The sequence below is a fragment of the Anomaloglossus baeobatrachus genome, chromosome 6, assembly GCF_048569485.1.
Source record: "Anomaloglossus baeobatrachus isolate aAnoBae1 chromosome 6, aAnoBae1.hap1, whole genome shotgun sequence".
Lineage (NCBI taxonomy): Eukaryota > Metazoa > Chordata > Amphibia > Anura > Aromobatidae > Anomaloglossus > Anomaloglossus baeobatrachus.
The window spans coordinates 76752470-76772478 of NC_134358.1; the positions used below are offsets into that span (position 1 = coordinate 76752470).

At 43.2% G+C, this 20009-nt stretch overlaps 1 protein-coding gene across 2 annotated transcripts in view; it reads left to right on the top strand.

Annotated features, from left to right (window-relative positions):
* The window catches only part of NDUFAF6 (NADH:ubiquinone oxidoreductase complex assembly factor 6), a 123120-nt gene extending 103965 nt beyond the window's left edge, over positions 1 to 19155 (top strand). For both annotated transcript variants that reach the window (XM_075353056.1, XM_075353057.1), the window contains 2 exons: positions 13325 to 13381; positions 19012 to 19155. In XM_075353056.1, coding sequence (XP_075209171.1) covers positions 13325 to 13381; positions 19012 to 19140 — 186 coding nt within the window. In that variant the 3' untranslated portion in view covers positions 19141 to 19155. The remainder of the gene's footprint in view (positions 1 to 13324; positions 13382 to 19011) is intronic.
* Positions 19156 to 20009: the final 854 nt, after the last annotated feature.

Here is a 20009-nt window from a genome sequence, read left to right on the forward strand (position 1 = left end):
AGATCAGATAGAAGGACTTTGGCGTTATTACGAATCTTACTGACGACAGCAGCTGCAGAAAGGAAGAATCCATTGTATATAGCGGCTGATTATATAAGCTTGTATCCTTAGGGCCATGACTGTATATAGCGGCTGATTTATATCATTCATGGCCTTTGTGCCATAACTGAAGCTATAGAAAATATCTAAAATGAAACCTACTATTTGCGTAAGGTGTCATGGTAGGAATCTGTAGCTTTGAGTAGAGTTCTGGTGGAAACTACAATATACCGTAGATTGTTCTCGTAACGCATATTCTGGAGGTCATGTCTGTGACATCTATACACATGTGGATGGGAGACACGTGCTGAATCCTGCACAGCGGAGCGGTTTGAGGACTCGATCAGCCTTCACATATTAATATGCTGCTATTTTCCGATGTCATTCGCTCTGATGGCTTTCAACTTTCATCCTAGCTTGGGGTGACGTATAACTGAGAGGCTCTCCTTGATCTGCTGATGCCCTGAAATGTAGACAGACTTCTGGATATCATATTTGTAAAAACAATGGCACCAATTGAGCATTGTTCTTTCTCCAATTTTCTGGAATATTTTGCTTCATTTTTTAGTCGTTCCAGTATTTGTTCCTTATTCTCTATTACCTTTTTGTACCACTTTTTAACTTGATGTCTTCTTTTTCCTCGACAACTTTGCCAATCCAGATGTTTTAGAAAGATTCATGAAATGTGACTTTTAGCATTTTTTTTGGGGGGGGGGGGTTCAGCTCACTCCAATTCATGCCTGGAGTAAAGGAATCTGGAAGAGTTTTAAATTTAGCAAAAATATTTTTGAGATTTTTCACAGAACTTGCATATTTGGTGAGGAAAAGTCGTAAACAAAGTAAAAATTTTGTGACATTCATAACGCACATGCACCATTTTATGCAATTTGTCACAAAAAATATCAGTGGATACCATAAGGTAAAAATGACAAAGTGACTAATAAATCACAAATGATGAATTGGGCACAATATCCGTATTTTCAGCAGGTGAAGGTCTATATTCTCAGAGTAGTTTGGTATAAAACAGTATATGTGATGATAGTCACTACTTACGGATAGTATAGACGGAAGTGTAGTCAGACAAGCCGTAGTCAGGAAACAGGAGGATACGTCAGGACACGGGGAGTAAGCAGAAGCGTAGTCAAGTCACAGGCCAAGGGTTAGAATTCCAGGAGAGTATGTATTAGATACAGGGAGCAGACAGAGACGTGCTCAGGTAACGATCCAGGTCAAGAAGCAATGATCAGAACACTAACAGAGATACAAGCAAACAGCACAACTGCAGATCCAGAAAATACAACTGGCGATGTCCTGTGAGACCATGCTCAGTAAAGAAGCCGGAGCAATTACCAGGAAGATGGGACACCTGAGTAATCAGCACCAATATGGAATCCTGTGTTGTCAAACACACTGCTAGCTTAGTAACACAGGATAGTGCAGCGGAGCATCTCCAAAGGCAAGATGCTCTGCACAGAAGAATCATGATAGTATGATAATGGCAAATTCCTTTTTTTGGTTAGTATGAGTTACCTTAAAAATCTGCTATTCTTCAATATTAGGTTAATCAATGTAAATTATAGGTCACCCTACATATCACTGTACGCAGACGACATAATACTATCCCTCGAGAATCCTGAAGTGTCGCTTAGTGGACATTAAAAGTAATAGCCCATTTCGGTAAGCTATCATATTACAAAATTAATGTGGGTAAATCTCCCCATTAACATTCCCCGTACCTTTATCCCCTCTCGTATGCAGAAATTCCCTTTCAATTGGAAAGAGGATCTTATACCAGTAACTTACTTGGGAGGTCAGCTTACTCCACAACGAAATTCCTTATTTATGTCACGCTGTACTCTAAGATGTACAATAGCAGTACAGCGCAGTAATGTGGGACTGAGAGGATTCCTGAAACTATCTGAGAAGGTAGTTAGCGGGTAAACCACTAGGGGGCGTAAAAGTGGAGGAAACGTATGAGCAGGGAATTCCCTAGCAGAGGTAATACTAGTCAAGCCCACCAGATGGCAGTAGAATCGTCAGAAAGCCGTGTCACAACATGAGGTCTTGTAAGTACACAAGGGCAAAGTCTAAACGTAGTCAGAGGGAAGCAAATAGTCAGTAGCCGGGAAATCAGAGCCTAGAAGCGAGGGGGAGTGGGAAGACAAGAAAGAATAAAGGTAAACAGATAAAGAACGAACAGGGAGACAGCGGGAGAGACACTGATGGAAACAGACAACAGAGGAGGTTAACAGGTCAGGTGAACACGGAGGTCAGGAGGGGGCAGGGCAGACAACAGGTCACTCAAGAGCAGAACACAGCAGAGCCAGAAGTATCACTGGCGAAGTCCAAGAGAAACAGTGCCCTAATAAAGCAGCCTGACCTCCAGAACAAGGCAGGAAGGATTAACCCCTAACGTGACCTGCATCAGAAGTGAAACTAAAAAAAAGGCTCAGCTCCAGCTGAGCCAGGAGTCAATCATGACAATTTAAAGCAAACTATATCCGAATGTTACTCATTATAGATAAAAATCTTCAACATTTTTTCTAAACAAGAAATGTTGTGGCTAGGAAGAGTACAAAACAACAGCTTTAGAATGCACAGCCAAGGAATTCAGATAATGACCATGAAATGGGGGTGCACACGTCAAGCAAAACACATTTTGGACAGGAGAAACAAGAAGCTTGACCATAAAGGCACTCACTCCACAAGGTATATAAAGGGTTAAAAAACAATTTTATTTGTGTACAAAATATTAAAACCAACAATAACAAACATGATAAAGTGCACAAAGTGTGACAAAGCACCAAAGACAACAAGCAATACCCAGTTGGTCTTCCTATAAAATTATTTATAATGAATTTTCCATAAGGTTCACAGGGATTGGATCTATATGAAACATTTTTTTTTGAATATCAAGCCGTTTACTTCATATCAAAAAGCACTGGAATTCAAACAATACAGTACAGACTTAATAACCTAATCATCAGAGGATAATATAGTACACTGATACTAGTACCTATAAGTCCTTGACTGGACCCCAGTTTGAGGCAGCAAAAAAAATAAATAAATCCTGACCCAGTAGTCAAAAGATCCAGATCCACTGATCTAAATATACACAATCCCTGTAATGATAAATACTTAATTTATAATAAGGAAGACCTGGCCCAACGCGTGTCGCTTAGAGCAGCTTCATCAGGGGCAAGGAGTGGCTAGGAAGAGTAGCCACGTTCCAAATGTTCTCCCTGCCCAAATTCTGATATTTATTCCACACCTTGCCTATTTTTATCCCAAAATCCTTTTTAATTAAAACACAACAAATTATAACTATGTTTGTTTGGAAAAAAAAAAGCTAGGATAGCCAGCTGCCTCATTAAAAAATAAATTAGGGGGCCTAGGCCTCCAAGATTACTACTTTGCAACACAACTGGACCAAATCAGGTCCTGGTGGCAAAATTACCCCCTGCCCTATTGGGCGCAACTAGAAGGATCTACCTTTTGTCAAGTCGACAAAACTCAGAGACCTCTTATATGTCTCCCTGGTCTCCCCCAAAATCTCTGTTCCTACTCTTTCTTCCACAAATACGACAGTGACCATCTGGAACACCTACCATAGGAAGACCACTTCATCATGTAGATCAATGACCTTAACAGCACCACTTTAAACGCTTGAATTCTTGATTCAAGATTTGGCCTTGAGATCTTGGGTTGAGCATGGAATTTCAGACATGATTTTTAATGAAAGATGCTAGCATTCAAACATTTGAAACCCTACACCGTAAATTTAATATACCTAACTGCAAATTCTTTAAATATTTACGCATTTGACATTATCTTCAGTTCTCCTTTTTTCTTCCAACAAAAGTCAACATAAATCTCACCCATATCATGAATGATGCAACCGTTTAAACACAGGACCTTTGGCTCATATATTCTGTCATCAGCAACAGAAATTAGTTTGTCAAATCAACCCCCTTCATCTCCTGAGAATACGATCTAAAAATTAAGTATTCATCTTACGAATCGACTTGGACACTATTGTTCATTAACAAAATGTCATGCAGTGACCACCAGGGACAGAGAAACCCAAGTGAGCGCCGCAAAACACAGGGCACATGATACAACGTTGGGCCCTAGCGCTAGGAAAAAGGGAGCAGGGTCACTTCCTAAAGTCACCTGAGGCTGATCGCTGCACTCACTAAAGTTCCTGTACAGGTTATTTTACCCCGTTGCCGATCACATGCCTATCCCTTTCTTTCCCTGGACTCAGCCCTGTATAGTGCGCAGGGTTGCAGGCATGCTAGTCCCGCTATAGATTAAAGACACAGAGAAGATTAGAAAGACAGGGGTAAAATACAAAGCACTCCAAATGATAAGAATTAATAATGAGTAACGGACCAGAGGGGAAAAACCAAAAAGAACCAAGGAAGGGAAAACTCAGCACAGCTTTTACACATCAAATGCTCTCTGAATGGCTTCCTGATCCACAGCTCACAGGTTCCCTCTAGAGGCAAGCTAAGCAGAAACTATCACCAGCAGTTACCTGGACTAGGAGGAAAGTCTTTATAGCAGAGCTAATTAGTGTTATGGCAATCAGCCAAGCCATGTGCCCAATGAATGGTTCGTCAACGGGAGGAAGCCAGCCAGCAATGTCAATCATGTGGTTCCCCAGCTGAGCAAATGCCCAGGGGGTGATTTATTGAAAAACTTTAACCTATAAATCTATGTACCCCAACATTCATTGGTCAATCTCAACACTATTGCATAATGATTGGTTACACCCTTGTTTATCATTTATACTGATTGGTTCATTTGGAATATTACATAAATCAGAGACGACCTGATTCAAATGGATATCAAGATAATATTCTTGGCACTCTGCATGGTCCAAGATGGTTTTTAGCTTGTTATTACATAATCTAGGGACTTTTCAATAACCACTTATGTAATGTGGAACATGCAGAGTCATGCCATGTGCATCAGGGGCCAGTCTTAAGGCCCCGTCACACACTACGATATATCTAACGATATGTCACCGGGGTCACGGAATTAGTGACGCACATCCGGCATCGTTAGAGATGTTGTAGCGTGTAACCCCTCCGAACGACTGTTAACGAACAAAAATACTCACCTTATCGTTGCTCGTTGACACGTCTTTCATTTTCATAATGCCATTCCTCCTTCTCTGCGCCATTTGATCGTCGTTCCTGAGGCAGCACACATCGCTACGTGTGACACCCCGGGAATGACAAACACAGCTTACCTGCGTCCTGCCGCCAATGAGGAAGGAAGGAGGTGGGCGGGGTGTTCCGGCCGCTCATCTTTGCCCCTACAATTCTATTGGGCGGCCGCTGTGTGACGTCGCTGTGATGCCGAACGTCCCTCCCCCTTCAGGAAGAGGATGTTTTCCGCCCACAGCGACGTCGTTAGGGAGGTAAGTACGTGTGACAGGGTTAACGACATTTTGCGCAACGGGCAATGAATTGCCCGTCACGCACAACCGACGGGGGCAGGTGCGATCGCTTATGCGATCGCTTGATATATCGGAGCGTGTGACGGGGCCTTTAGAGATGATGATTGGTACACTATGCAATGTACCAGTACTTAATATATTATTTTATATTCAAAGGCACATTACACTGAAAATGGCCTTCATACATATTGTGAGGCCGTGACAGGGGTAATATTTGAAGACCGCTATGTGTCCCCCAGAATGTGTCTGGAAACCCTCTGAGTTTGCTATAGCTATTACGGGGACTATAGCACAAAGGGTAACAGGGAGACAGATCCCTCCTCCCAGTCCAGGTTTTGTAGCAATCCTCATGTCTAGCATTTTAGTTTAAATCTGGCAGAGCACAGCAGGGTGTGTCTCAGTTGAGAGCCAGGCTTGATGAAGCTACCACATGCTGTGTGAGCGGAGCTGGCTCTGTGTGGAGTGAACACAGGCCAAGAGTGTCAGCCTAGGAGAACCCTAAGGTAACAAGACTTTTTATACAAAGGATTTGTCTATATGCACCGGCTGTGATCCGGAAGAGACTTTGACTATGGGAAATTGGATCTATTTATGCTGCAACAATAAATAGACTGTTGGTTTGAACACGCTGCTGCCTCACTGCCTCACGTTTTTGCCCAAGCAACGCTGCTACCTCACAATATATAGATGTTATTCTATGTTAGGTGTAGCAAATTTAAACAATAATAATAACAATCTGATCTTGTAGACCAGATTAAATCTTTAACATTAGCAATAGAAAAGAGATGACTATCGCTTTCATTGAGTTCAGGAGACCAGAGGATCTACTTAACCCTAGCAGCGCTGGATAAAGGAAAATCTGCACTGCCAGCAGTATTAACCTGAGCAAGTGTGTATGAAACCCTAAACTGTGATCTCCTGACACCAGAAATAGATGGGACCACTCTCCGTTGTGGTACCCTCGCAACATAAAACCTTTCTTGTAGTGCTCATGTAGAGGCTTACAATGAAACTCTCTTGAGATGGTATTACACTCCAATAAAGCTGAATCAAATGTTTCCCTCTGTGTCAAAATCGTGTTGCCGGGGTTGCAGTAAAAAAAAGGCTCTCTTTACACATCTATTGGGAATGTTCTGAGATCCATTTGTGGACCTCTATCTTCAGACTGATTTCCTCCATCATTAGTTTTACTTTTAATTAATATACATTCAATTCTCGTTAAAAGGAGAGCATCCTATTAGCCACAAAACTAGCGATCTAAAAAAAAAAAAAACGAGGAAATTCTATTCCCAGATGGGTTGATATAATTGCATATATAAACACATCATGGTCTTACGAAAAGATGGTTGCGTTTAAAAACAACAGAGTCCAAGCCGTTGAACAAATGTGGAGCATACGGCTAAGCAGCTGAATAAATGAGATTCCCTTGTAAGGCTAAATTCTAGATATCTATATGGCAGCCCTCCACCACATTTAGGGTGAGACTTTCTGAATAGTAACCCTTTGCCAGTTTCTTTTTTTTTTGCAGTAAATAAGTTTGTCCATGTAATTGTTTTGTTTGCTACTCAATCTCTCCGCCTGTAATAGGGGAAGTAAGAACTTGTAGTGTGACGGAACTTCCGAGCACCTTCTAAGTTGTCATCCTTATCTTGAGTTTACATCGTTTATATGCTAATCTTTGTTGAAATTAAAAAAAAATCTACTAATTTAAAAAGAAAAATTCTGCTACTCTTCCATTACTGGGCATCCTAGAAAATAACTGATTTTTTTTTTTTTAATCAGATTGTTCTTATTGAACATTTTATATTACAGTGGAACCTCGCTTAACGAGTAACCCAGTTAGCGAGTATTTCACTAAACGAGCAACGCTTGCTGTAAATTTGTAACTCTTTACGAGAAAGCTTTGCTGTACGAGCAAAATCCTCACCGCACACACTTCCGGTTCCGTACATCCACCGCGCTCTAACCCGATCGTGCAGTCCACACAAACACACACAAACACGCTCGCACACACATACAGTATTATGCTCACCTTACCTTCCGTTCCATCGCCGGCCTCATGGTTCTTGTAGTTCGCCGGTACATCGCGACGAGGGAGGAATCCTTGCGGCAAACTACAAGAACCATGAGGCTGGCGATGGAACGGATGGTACACATATTATATTCACCTTACCTTCCGTTCCATCGTCGGCCTCATGGTTCTTGTAGTTTGACGGTATACGATGTGTATCGGCGAGAATCGCGACGAGGCTGGAACTTCTCCTGTCAGCCGCTACTCAAAGGCAGCGCGCTGGCCGATCAGAGGCAAGCGGCTCCTGCCTTTGAAGTCAGCGCTCTGGCAGCGGACGTTCCTCCCTCGTCGTGATGGTTACCCAATACGCACCTTCAATACGTCTGTGAAAAAGTGTGTTTTCCATGAACGTGTGAAAGAGGCCTAAAGGTGCTATTGACATGAATTTTTCACCAGATATCAATAACACCCCATCTAATCCACAAAGACAAAGAAATCAAACCACAGATGTCAATAAATTAAGTTATGTATAATAGTGAGAAATGATACAGGAAAAAAGTATTGAACACTTACTGAAATTTATTTAATACTAGCTGTATTACCCGGACGTTGCCCGGGATAGTAACTGTCTCTCTGTATCTCTCCCAGTCACTGTCTGTGTGTTGCTGTCTGTCTGTCTCTCTTTCTCTTTCCTTGTCTGTCTGTGTCTATGTATCTGTCTGTCTGTTTCTATCTCCCTGTCTGTCTTTGTATATCAGTCTATCTGTCTCTATCTCTGTGTCTGTCTCTCTCTATCTCTGTGTCTGTCTCTGTTTTTGTTTGTCTCTTTCCCCGGTCTGTCTCTTTCCCCGGTCTGTCTCTTTCCCCGGTCTGTCTCTTTCCCCGGTCTGTCTCTTTCCCCGGTCTGTCTCTTTCCCCGGTCTGTCTCTTTCCCCGGTCTGTCTCTTTCCCCGGTCTGTCTCTTTCCCCGGTCTGCCTCTTTCCCCGGTCTGCCTCTTTCCCCGGTCTGCCTCTTTCCCCGGTCTGCCTGTCTCTTTCTCCGGTCTGTCTCATTCACCATCTGCTTGTCTCTTTCCTCGTCCGCCTGTCTCTTTCCCCATCTGTCTCTGTCTGTCTCTGTCTCTCTCTATCAGTCTCCCCACCGACATCATATTACCTCACACATAAGCTTATTATACTAACAATGTCCTTTGTTCCTATAGCAACCACTCACAGCTCCTATTAATAACCTGTAGTTCCAGGCTCCATCCACTTTATCGGAGGCAGGTTTTTTGAAGAGTAACTGTAAAGCGCAGGGTTAATTGTTCCTGTCAAAACGTAGTCTACGACATTCCCTGGGTTACATGAGGCGTCTGTGCAAAATTTCGTGATTGTAAATGCGACCGTGCGAATTCCTTTAGCGGACATACACACATACATACATACAGGCACTCAGCTTTATATATTAGATTTCGTACAAAATCCCCTTTTGGTGATGAAACCCCCCCCACGAAAAAAAACAAAACAATGGAGAATTACTTTCCACTGCACTAGGACATTTTTGCATATTTTCCTGTACATTGTAGGGTAAACACCAATTCATGTCTCTGTGATGCACGGAGAGGTTGGGTTGTGGATCCTCTTTCCTGTTTGGCAGTTTTTTTTCTGCTTAGAATTCTCTCCTAATAATGTATTCTCAGATCTTGTCTGGTCTCGTACACCCATCTCCAAAGGGGTCAGACTAGATGGCGAAGTTTGATGCTCTGTTAAGCCATTACCATAGGCAATGTCTGCACGATTCTGCTGGTAAATCAGGTGGCTCGATCACTATCCTTCAAAAAAATGAAAAGTAATCAAAAGTAGAATTACTGTAATACTTTAGCCTTTGTAATACAATGTGGCAAAAAAAAATCCAGTTTATTACATTCTTCTACCTGTTTTCTTTTGTTAAAGTTATTTAATACATTATATGTATATTAATATAGTTACATTAAAATAGATCTCATGCCAGGAAAAGAATCCTTCCTATGGATACATCGATAGAAAAGAATAGTTGTGGCTTTTATATTGTGGTGATGACCTTACATGGCCTTAATTTTACCATAATCATATCATTAAACTGGCATGTGCCTCCAACGTTCACAGTCATCTCGCAGTGTCCTCAATAAAATGGCACCAGAGATCTCTGTCTGCTCATGTGCTTATTATAGCGCCATTTTATTGAAGAGTTGGAGAAAAACTTGAAAATAATATTGCACAAGCGCCGGGCATAGTGTTAATGTCAGCGACGAAGGGGAGAAATTTAAATGGAGGGGAGGCAGGCAGCCAGGGGAGGAAGCATCACTGAAGACCTGCCCTGATGCACATGTAGCCCCCCCAGGGTCGAGGGTGTTAACCCATCCTGTTGCCGGGCCGGTGGTGCAGATCCTCTGCGTCGTCAGGGGGTGGCCTGACCCAGTTTTGTGCTAGGCGTACAGAAAGGAGGGTAGTAGGAAAGAAAGTCTTTAGATACGGTATACGGCCAGGTAACATCCGCCGCTGCTGTCGCTGTCCTCTGGGGCGGATGTCTCTGCAGCTAGGTTAGATTTGCTTCCCGCAGGTTAAGCTAGGCATCAGAGATAGGATGACGGTGGAACGGAGTAATACGTTGGGGGTGCAGGGCTGAGGGCGCCGACAAGAACTGGATGACACAGGTTGGAATCTCCTTTTACCTTTTACTGGTATGAGGTGAAGTCCAGGAGTTGGTGGCCCGGTCAGCCTGGAAGCAGCAGGGCAGTTTCTCTCTGCCCGGTGAGTATAAGCTTCCTTTTTCCTGAAGTTACACAGCGTGCCTCTTTCTAAGTGTGTTAAGTCTTTCGTTTGACGGGTAGCGTGATCCGGTACTGGGGCCCACTCTGTAGCAGTAACCCCGGGCTCTTTCTTGCCACTTCGCCTCCGGATTTTAGGTGGGCCAGAGGAGGTGAACTCTTCTGCCCTCCGGCGTTACTACTGGACCATTAGCACCCAGTAGCCTGGGACGCCGGTGTCCCGCACTATGCGCTCAGTCCTGGAGAGCTTGGCAGCAGCTCAAACAGCGACCGGTCTCTTTGCTTTGTACTACTGTTCTGAGGTCTGGCTTCCTGTTGCTCCCTAATCCCTCCTCCAAGTCAGTATGACCAGAGAGGCTGCCTTCAACACAGGTTATGAGCTCCCCCTACTGGTCTGGAGAAAGAAGTGGTGTTGTATGTTAGTGTACCTGGCAGAGATTTTCCTCACTGTTTCCAAGCATGGCATTGCTCCCAGTGATGAGAACAACACCACTGTGGCTCCCCAGACCACTGGGGTGCCACACACATGCCAGTCAACCAATGCACTAATTTTTGTATCTTTTGATAACGTTTTTTTTCTGCACTCAAACATCCAATCTCTAAACTGAAGGTATGATTGGATTCCCCATCCCAGCGCCAGTATGGCACTGCCCTTACTTTATATGTAAAATCCTGCTGGCTGGTTCCCTTTAACAATAACGGTGGGCCGAAGTGTCAATTATCAGGAGCACACAGTCCCTTTGGAAGTAAGAGTTAGGAGAGTGGTGCGCTCCTGAAGACAGAATATAGGACAAACCCTTCAAGGGGTTGAAGTCAGCTGTTTTACAACTGCTGATCTCACTGGTACACTGCAAGTGTCTACAAGATCACTGATGCTATTGTATGTCATGGTGTGGTGACTCAGTAGCCTATGATGTTCATTATCGTGGAGTGTGCAAGAGGTTAATCTATGACTCTTTACCTATACACCAGATCATCACATTAGTGCGACAGACAGTGTATACTCTGTGCCGCCACTTACAGCAAGCGAAGATACAAGCCTGAGAAATTGAAAGGCAAAAATAGCAAAATAGAAAATGGTGTAATTGTATTACTGAAGTCGGGGAAATCTTTTAATACGTTACTTCTTCAACCCTCAGTGAGCGACAAGCCTGTGTGCTCCAGAAGTTAATTGTTTTCAGCGAGACACGAAATCCGATGATAGGAAACTGATGTGTTAATTATGAATGTGACTTATCTCCCGCCAGATTAATGAATCAATAACGTATTAAACTCTAGACGATTAAAATGTTATTATTAAGGTATTTCTCATGATCCTAAAATATGCCATGTCTGCAAAAATGACTCGAGATGAATGAGTCTGCCCTGAAAATGCCGAGTTCTGGTAGAAGAGTAATCATTCTTAGGATGGAGATGAAGCGGATGCAGTGAGGTTACATCATGCGCTATTTGGTGTGTGACTTATTAGGTGGACGTGCACATTATTCTACATTTTAAACACCAGATGGCGCTATACCGGGTAAGATAATAGCGTATCTCTCCATTAAATCCTATTTTAAGAGTGTTTAATTGCAAATATTATCCATTTATTATTAGCTACAGTGGGACATTGCCCTTCAAAGGTTCCAATGGAGAATCACTGGTACTTTAGTTGCTCTTCAGAATTATTAGGAAAACCTCTTTGGCCTGCTGCAGAGTTTATTCCTCTCTTTTTGTCTATGGATTGGTGTGTGGCATTTTATTTATTTTCTTATGTTGGCTAGTGGGTGACTGAAACTAGGGCAAACGTACCTCCATTAGGCAGAGTTCAATTACGGTACAGGAGGCGAGGGTGCAGAAACAAGGGTACAGCTTTTATTATCGGACATGATAGATACGTGTAAATCAACGGTGAAATATGGTATAGGAACAGTATAATTTACAGCCACTGCAGATTCTAGCTGGACTGCATCAACACTGTGTCACCTTAGCTATTACAAATTCTCATACAACTTTACCAGAAGAATTTACTTACAGTTACGCTACGCTAACAACCTAACTGACTTATGCTATTCAGACTACGCGGATACCATACTCTAGCTACTGAGGCCTACACTGTACCCTGTTGAGTGGGCACACTAGTATAGGACTCAGTACTGTTGAGGGGGGATAACGCCACTCACTGTAGCTCAATGCTGTGATATTTCGATGGCCTGTCGCTGTCGGCGCACATTCTCCTTCCAAGGCAGGCGGGGGCTTCTCTTCCACAGACCCGGAGTAACTTGACTCTTCTGGATGGTGTCTCTCCTCTTTTCCGGGACCGACAACCTCAGGAGCTTCCCAGTCCAGTACGGGGTTGATGGCTGCTAGGGCTCTGCCATGGTTTGTCTCAGTCTTTCTTTCTCAGCCCAGCACCGTGCTTCTTTCCCAACCACGGTTCTCTGATACTTCTCAGGCAGTGTCTCCTCTCTCTGGAGACCCGACTTCCTTTGTTCCCACCCAAAACTCTTCTCCCACTCTTTCTGCTCTTCCCACTTGTTTTGGGCAGGTTTAGTCCAACTGCACAGTTTAGAGAGGAGCGCCGACTCTGCCGGCTAATCCACAAAATACAGAACACAAGGGAGCATCATCTCTTAAAGTCACAGCGTGTTTATCAAGTCATAGGGGCGACACCCTACATGACTGTTTTATATGGTCCTATGGCTGGGGCTACACCTTGACTTTGGACGTGACATAATTGTCTCAGCCAAAGATTGCCCTGTGCCGCTGCTACAGGTGAATGATGTCACATTGCGACCCATAGGTTGCAAAACATCTGAAAGATTTAGACTTTTTTGTGACCTATCAGTTGCGGTACGCCATTCAACGGCATTTTAGCGGCAGTATATAGCGATCTTTAGCTGTGGGAACTGTCTTGCGGCCACAGTCACAGTATAGCCCCAATTCGACAGCTTAATTTCTGCCTGAATTTCATTTGTAACCACAGCACCATAAGGCAACTAACTAGGGACTTTACCCTCTTTTATCTTTTTCCTTCAGGCTCGATCTTTTCAGAACAAAGTTCATGTAGCTGCTTTTCCTGCCTTCAGTGCCACAGTGAGTATTTGAAATACTATTTTTGCTCTTACCTAGAAATATTAAAGGGAACCTGTCAGATCCCTTAAGCTCGTTCCCCCAAACCCACCAAAAAACTTTTCCCAGACTGTTCTGCTACGGATGTCATTATTATGGCCCCCCCCTCCAGGAGTGATTGACATTGTCCTCAGTGGTTGCATCATCTCGAGAACGGCACCACCATATCCTCTCTAGCAAGCGTAGTGCTGATAAAACCTTTACCGTCTCAGCTATGCTGTTCCTGAGATGACAAAGCCATTGAGCATGATGTCAATCAGGTGCTGAGAGGAATGATAGCATCTGAAGCGGATAGTCTGGGAGAAGCATCGCCCACCCGGAGGAGGCCTACCTTAATTGCATATGACAAGTGTTACATTTAAATTGTTTTTTTTTTTTTTCAGATGTGAACATTTTGTTTGGAATTGAACGGCTGTATTAAAATGTCAGTAGGACTGTATAACCTAATGGGGGCATTTTGGGGTGCTTAAGTGACGTGCTTTTTAAAAAAAGAAATTGGATACCCAATTTTAGCTGAAATGGGGTCAGGTAAAGGATATTTCGGAATGTCCAAAAACATTACTCAGTCAGCAGGCATAAATTGGAGGAAAACAATTCAACCAGTATCTGTATAAGTACAGGTACAGAGTGCTATTGAGTGCATGGAGGGTGAGGAAGCAAATTATAGAGGGACCAGATTCTGAGAAAAGAGAACAGGGAACAGTTATATTAGTGCAGTGAGGTGATAGGCTTGTCCAAAGAAATGTGTTTTAAGGGCATGCTTAAAACTGTGATTACTGGGAATTAACCAGAATTTCCATGGTAGTGCATTCCAGGGAACTGGCTCAGCACGAGAGATGTTATGGAGACAGGAGTGGAAGGTTTGGACTATAGAAGATGTCAGTCTTGGGTCATTTACAGAACAGAGGGAACGTCTAGGGTGATTGACAGAGATGGCAAAAGAGGAGTAGGGGAGAGTGATAAGTTTTTATTGTACTTTGTAGCATAGGGGTAACCAGAGCAAGGACTGCGCAGAAGCTTCGGTGTAGCAGCTGGACAGAAATATGACCCCAGCATTGAGGATAGATTGGACAGGAGAGAGTTTAGTGAGAGGGAGACCAATTATTAAAGCGTTCCAGTAGTTTAGACGAGAATGAGTTTAAGAGAGCTTTTTTCAGAGTAAAAGGTAAGAAAATGGCAGGTTCTGGAGATGTTTTTGAGGTACATATGGCATAAGCAAGCGAGCAAGTGTATGTAGGGAGTGAGGGAAAGATCGGCGTCAAAAATAACTTCAAGACAGCGGCTTGCTGCTTGGGAATTATGGCAAAACCACCCACGGAAATGACAATTTGGGTTTGTAGAGGGAGGAAACACAAGGTACTGAGGTTTGGAAAGATTCTGTTTCAGACAGATGAAGGACAAGATGCTCGAGATGGCAGACAGACCTAGTAGTCATCACTTATCCTATGGATTGGTGATAACTTCTTAAAACTGAAATACCTCTTTTTCACATCCCCAGTGCCATTGTACCCTGCTGGCTTTTGGTTATATCCCCAGAGTGTAGCTTGTGATATTGCTTTGTTATCCGTTCTGATGTCACCACTGTGACCAATGATTGGTACTGCAGGCTGAAAATATAAACCAATAGTGATCGCAGCATTTAGAGGCTGGAAGAGGGAGTGTGCTCCTCGCCCAAGTGATCGGGACCCCTGCGATGTGATCATGGGGGACCGATCGTTGCCATGTCTACCTGAGGTTGACATCATCGACGTCCGGGTCACCCAGTTACGGCAAGCCTCTTAGACCATAACAGGAGCATGGACTGACAGGCTTCTGCCAGTATAAAACTGATAGCTATAATCCATTGCAATACTGGTGCATTGGAATAGATTATACCACCTATCAGAGTAATAAAATGTAATGTCCCATATAAGGGCTAAGTAAAAACATTTTTTTAAAAAAAGTAAAAAAAAAAAAAAACTTGTAAAAATATTTAAGAAAATGTACAATATAAAGAGCAAATTAAAAAAATATATGATGCCAATAAATACATATATTTATGTTAAAAAAAAAATAAAAGTACAAATATTTGGTATGGCTGCATCCGGAATAACCTGATCTAAAAAAAACTGTCACTATTTAACCTCTTCAGTGAATACAGTAAAAAAAATAAATATAAAGTGCTGCAAAACAAACTGTCCTTTTTAAATCATACCACCAAAAAAAGTGGAATAGCACGCGATCAAAAAGTCACATGTAAATAAACAGATGGGTCATTCCGTGTCAAGTGGACCAGTGGTCCCCACTCGACGTTCTCCGATTTTGCTGAAAATTTATAAGGATGTACATGTATGTTTGAAAAGAGGTTCTGTAAATTTTTAGGGCCAGATCTCAAATATATTGGGCACTGTTGACCTTTCACTGGAGGCCCCCCCCAAGGCTGCGGCTTCAGCTAAGAGGATTTTGCAAACTTTGGCACATAGCCATTAGAGTTCTATACTGGCTATGATGCTGAAATTTGGCATACTAGCTCAACTTTTGCTGCTAAACGCGATAAAATTATTACCGGCTATGACAAAACAATATTTCGGCCGCAATTTTGTGTCAAAGTAGCTTGCAAAACGCCTCGCATAAAATTTATAAATTTTCAGCAAAATCGGAGAACGTCGAGTGGGGACGATTTTTAAAACTGGTCCACTTGACACGGAATGACCCAGATATCACTGAAAGCGTCACCTTATTCAGCAAAGAACAAGATTCCAGACAGCTTTGTCAGCGGAGAAATATAAAAGTTATAGCTCTCACAAAACAGCAATGCAAAAACTATTTTCTTTTTCTATGAAATTGTTTTTGGGGTGTAAAAGCTGCAAAACATAACAAAAAAAAATATATAAATGTGGTATCGCTGTAATTGTACTGATCCAAAGAATAAAGGTGTCATCACTTTTATGGCATGGTGAACGGCGTTAAAAAACCTTTACCTAAGTTGTTTCTTGATTCTGCCTCACAAACAGCTGAGTAGAAAGCGATCAAAAAATATTATGTGGCCCAAAATGGTACTGTGAAGATCTAAGGACGTGGGTTGCATTAGTCACCTAGGCAGGTTAACCATGCAACAATTTTATTTCTTCTGTACACGGTGTTATAGCAACCATAATCCTTATGCTCCTGCAGACGACTGATATCACAACCGTAGCGTATAGCTCGTGTTGCCATATTTCTGATATTTTCACAAACAGAAGAAATATCGCCCTAAATTTACCACTAATATGAAGTACAATATGTAACGAAAAAACAATGTCAGGATCCCCGGCACCCATTGAAGCGTTCCAGAATTATAACCCCACAAAGTAATTGACCTGGTCAGGAAGGTGAAAACAGGCTGACGGGTAAAAGGGGTTCTGCTTCACAGTGCTCAGTCCCGCGAGAGTGCCACTGGGCATGCGCGAGACCTCGGGAGGACAAAGTTACATGAGGGGGCGTCCTCATGTATGTAAATGAGCAATGGGGGACGGTGTACAGCGGCAGGGGTGCAAATAACGGACGAAATACAGCCCGCCCCCGTGACCATAAAAACACATTAGCATACAAAAAGGTAAGAATTTATAAGGTGTTTATTTAGGTCTCAATGGGGGCACAATAGCAACAGGAACCCTTCTAGAATGCAGCCCAGGAGCTGCAGAGGGGGAATCTTTTAGTTTAATTGCGAAAATTCTGCTGACAGGTTCCCTTTAAATAAAAGTTCTGTGGATGCAGAAAAGCAGCAATGTCTGACTTTCATTTGTTCATTTTCATAGACTTTTTTTTTCTTATTACTTTTGTCAGGTTCAAGTTATTTCTGTGACCATTGTGGGTTTTTATTTCATTAAACGAGGGGTACCAACAATTTTGACCACGTCTGTCTCCATGGTTACAGACTACAAACAAATCTGGTGTAGTCGGATAGGTTACTGTTCGCCCCGCCTTTCACTGTTTGTTGGTTAGAAGGTCAGATAAACAGGAATGACAAAGCTGCAGGCTAAAGGCCACGTCTCACTAAGCAACATCGCTGCTGAGGCACGACTTTTGTGACGTAGCAGCGATGTTGCTAGCGATGTGGCTGTGTGTGACATCCAGCAACAACCTGACCCCTGCAACAACCTGGCCCCTGCTGTGAGGTCGCTGGTTGTTGCTGAATGTCCTGGGCCATTTTTTAGTTGTTGCTCTCCCGCTTTGAAGCACACATCACTGTGTGTGTCAGCGACAGAGCAGCAACTGAATGTGCAGTGAGTAGGGAGCTGGCTTCTGCGGACGCTGGTAACCAATGTAAATATCGGGTAACCAAGAAGCCCTTTCCTTGGTTACCCGATATTTACCTTCGTTACCAGCGTCCGCCGCTCTCACGCTGTCAGTGCCGGCTCCCTGCTCCCTGCACACATAGCAAGACTACACATCGGGTAATTAACCCGATGTGTACTCTGGCTAGGAGTGCAGGGAGCCAGCGCTAAGCGGTGTGCGCTGGTAACCAAGGTAAATATCGAGTTGGTTACCCGATATTTACCTTAGTTACCAAGCGCAGCATCGCTTTCACGCGGCGATGCTGGCTGGGGGCTGGTCACTGGTTGGTGGTGAGATCTGCCTGTGTGACAGCTCACCAGCAACCCGTGTAGCGACGCTCCAGCGATCCCTGCCAGGTCAGGTTGCTGGTGGGATCGCTGGAGCGTCGCTTAGTGTGACGGTACCTTTAGACTTTAAAGGGTTTATTTGTTTGTGATTTGTAATCACGGAGACACATAGGTCTTCTTAGGAGCTGCAAACACAAGCCGGTATAATTTTATGAATCATGACTATTTGCTAGGTTTCATTATTTTAGACACACTAGGGTGATCATGTATATTAGAAGCATCTCTAGCCCTTCCTCTACAGTATTTTGAAGCTTTGTTATGTTTGTTTTTTTTCCATTGTTGCATGACATTGAATAAATTACCGACTTGCCAAATCCGTGAATCATTTTGCTAATCTCTCGTTAGAGGTGAATAATTACATAGATATGAATGGCGCTACCTACGTGCTTCTTCTCTCTTCCTCAGCCAAGGTCTTTTACGTGATGTTGTCGGGAAGTTGTCCTGTGCCACCCGCTATCTGGCATATAGTGATCCCAGTCTCTTTAAAAAGAAGTTCAGCAGCAGCTGCAGTGTATATCATATAGTGCTTTGCCACAGCTGCTGCCAAACATCACAATACCTTAGACCTCTGCTCCCCTTCTTTGAGAAGAAGATGAAGGATTCTGGATCAGTCAAAGATGAATGGAGTGTTCTCTCCTGTTCTTGTACAAAAAGAGCTTCTGCAGCAGCTGAGGTGTATTTTAGAGATTACATACCCTTGCTCTGAATTCTTTGACTTCTGAAAATGTAATTAGTCTGCTGCCTGGTGCAGTACTGATCTCATATGGGGACGGGGGACCTTTCATCCATCCACTCGTAGCACTACAACCTCCAAATACCCTATAGTTACACTCCTGATCTCTTGACCTAATATTCTTCAGTATACGGGAGGGAGAGGAGTATAATATCCTTTATAATCTGTCTACCCAGTGCACTTTTGTACTAATGGATATAACTTGTCTAATCTTCCAGGTTCCCTTGGACGGGTATTTAAAAAGACTCCGGAAGTCGGACTTCAATATATTCCATCCAAGCCTACAAAGGCGCGATCCTTGGCTACCATTGTCTTTATATATTCAGTCCTGGAGGAAAATCTATTAAAATTATATTTTTCTATACAGTTGCCTGTATTTATTGATCAAAATCTTATTTTCCTGCTTGAAAATGTTCTGATATCACCCAGAGGAGTTTTGTTTTTCTCTCCTCTGCTGTAAGGATCACATTGCCCTGGTCTTGAGTCATCTCACACATCAGCGATATTGTTCAGCTCTGCATTTCCTCCTCCAGCGGTTCTGGTGGGGAGCGATGGCTCCATGTACTGTTCAAACCTAAAAGGGTTATCTAATCTTCTCACCATTAAGATTGCTGGGTACGGGATGCACCATGCCGGTATCGTGCATGCATCCTATTCTCACTAATGGCACAGTTTCTCGATACAGGATTCATTAGCTGCGCGAATCAGACTCCATCACCCGCTGTCACATTGATGGTGCGGCTGGGGAGGAAGGGACTACTCCAAAGCCAAAAGTTATGTCCCTGCTAACTTTTCCTTCTTTGCTCAACTAGTGTCACACTCGGTATGAGGAAATATTGAGTGAATGACGAAAAGGGAGGGAAGAGGGGAAACCCTGTGTCTAAGGAAGGGGGAGATGGTAACCCCTTATAAAACCTTCTGCTGGCTCCCCTGCTGTCCCTAGATATTTTTCGCACCTATGCACCAATCAGGATACGCCCTGGCTGACCCTGAACTGAGCTTTAGGTAATGAACTGGCGGAATGAGTGCTAGTCAACCCCACTAAGTCCTAAAGTAGACACAGGGAAAGCAAATGGGAAAACAAACAAACTACTTATATCCAAGATGATTTAAGGTGGTGTCACACACAGCAACGGCGACGACGTCGCTGCTACGTCACCATTTTCTGTGACATAGCAGCGACGTCCTGTCGTTGTGTGTGACATCCAGCAACGAG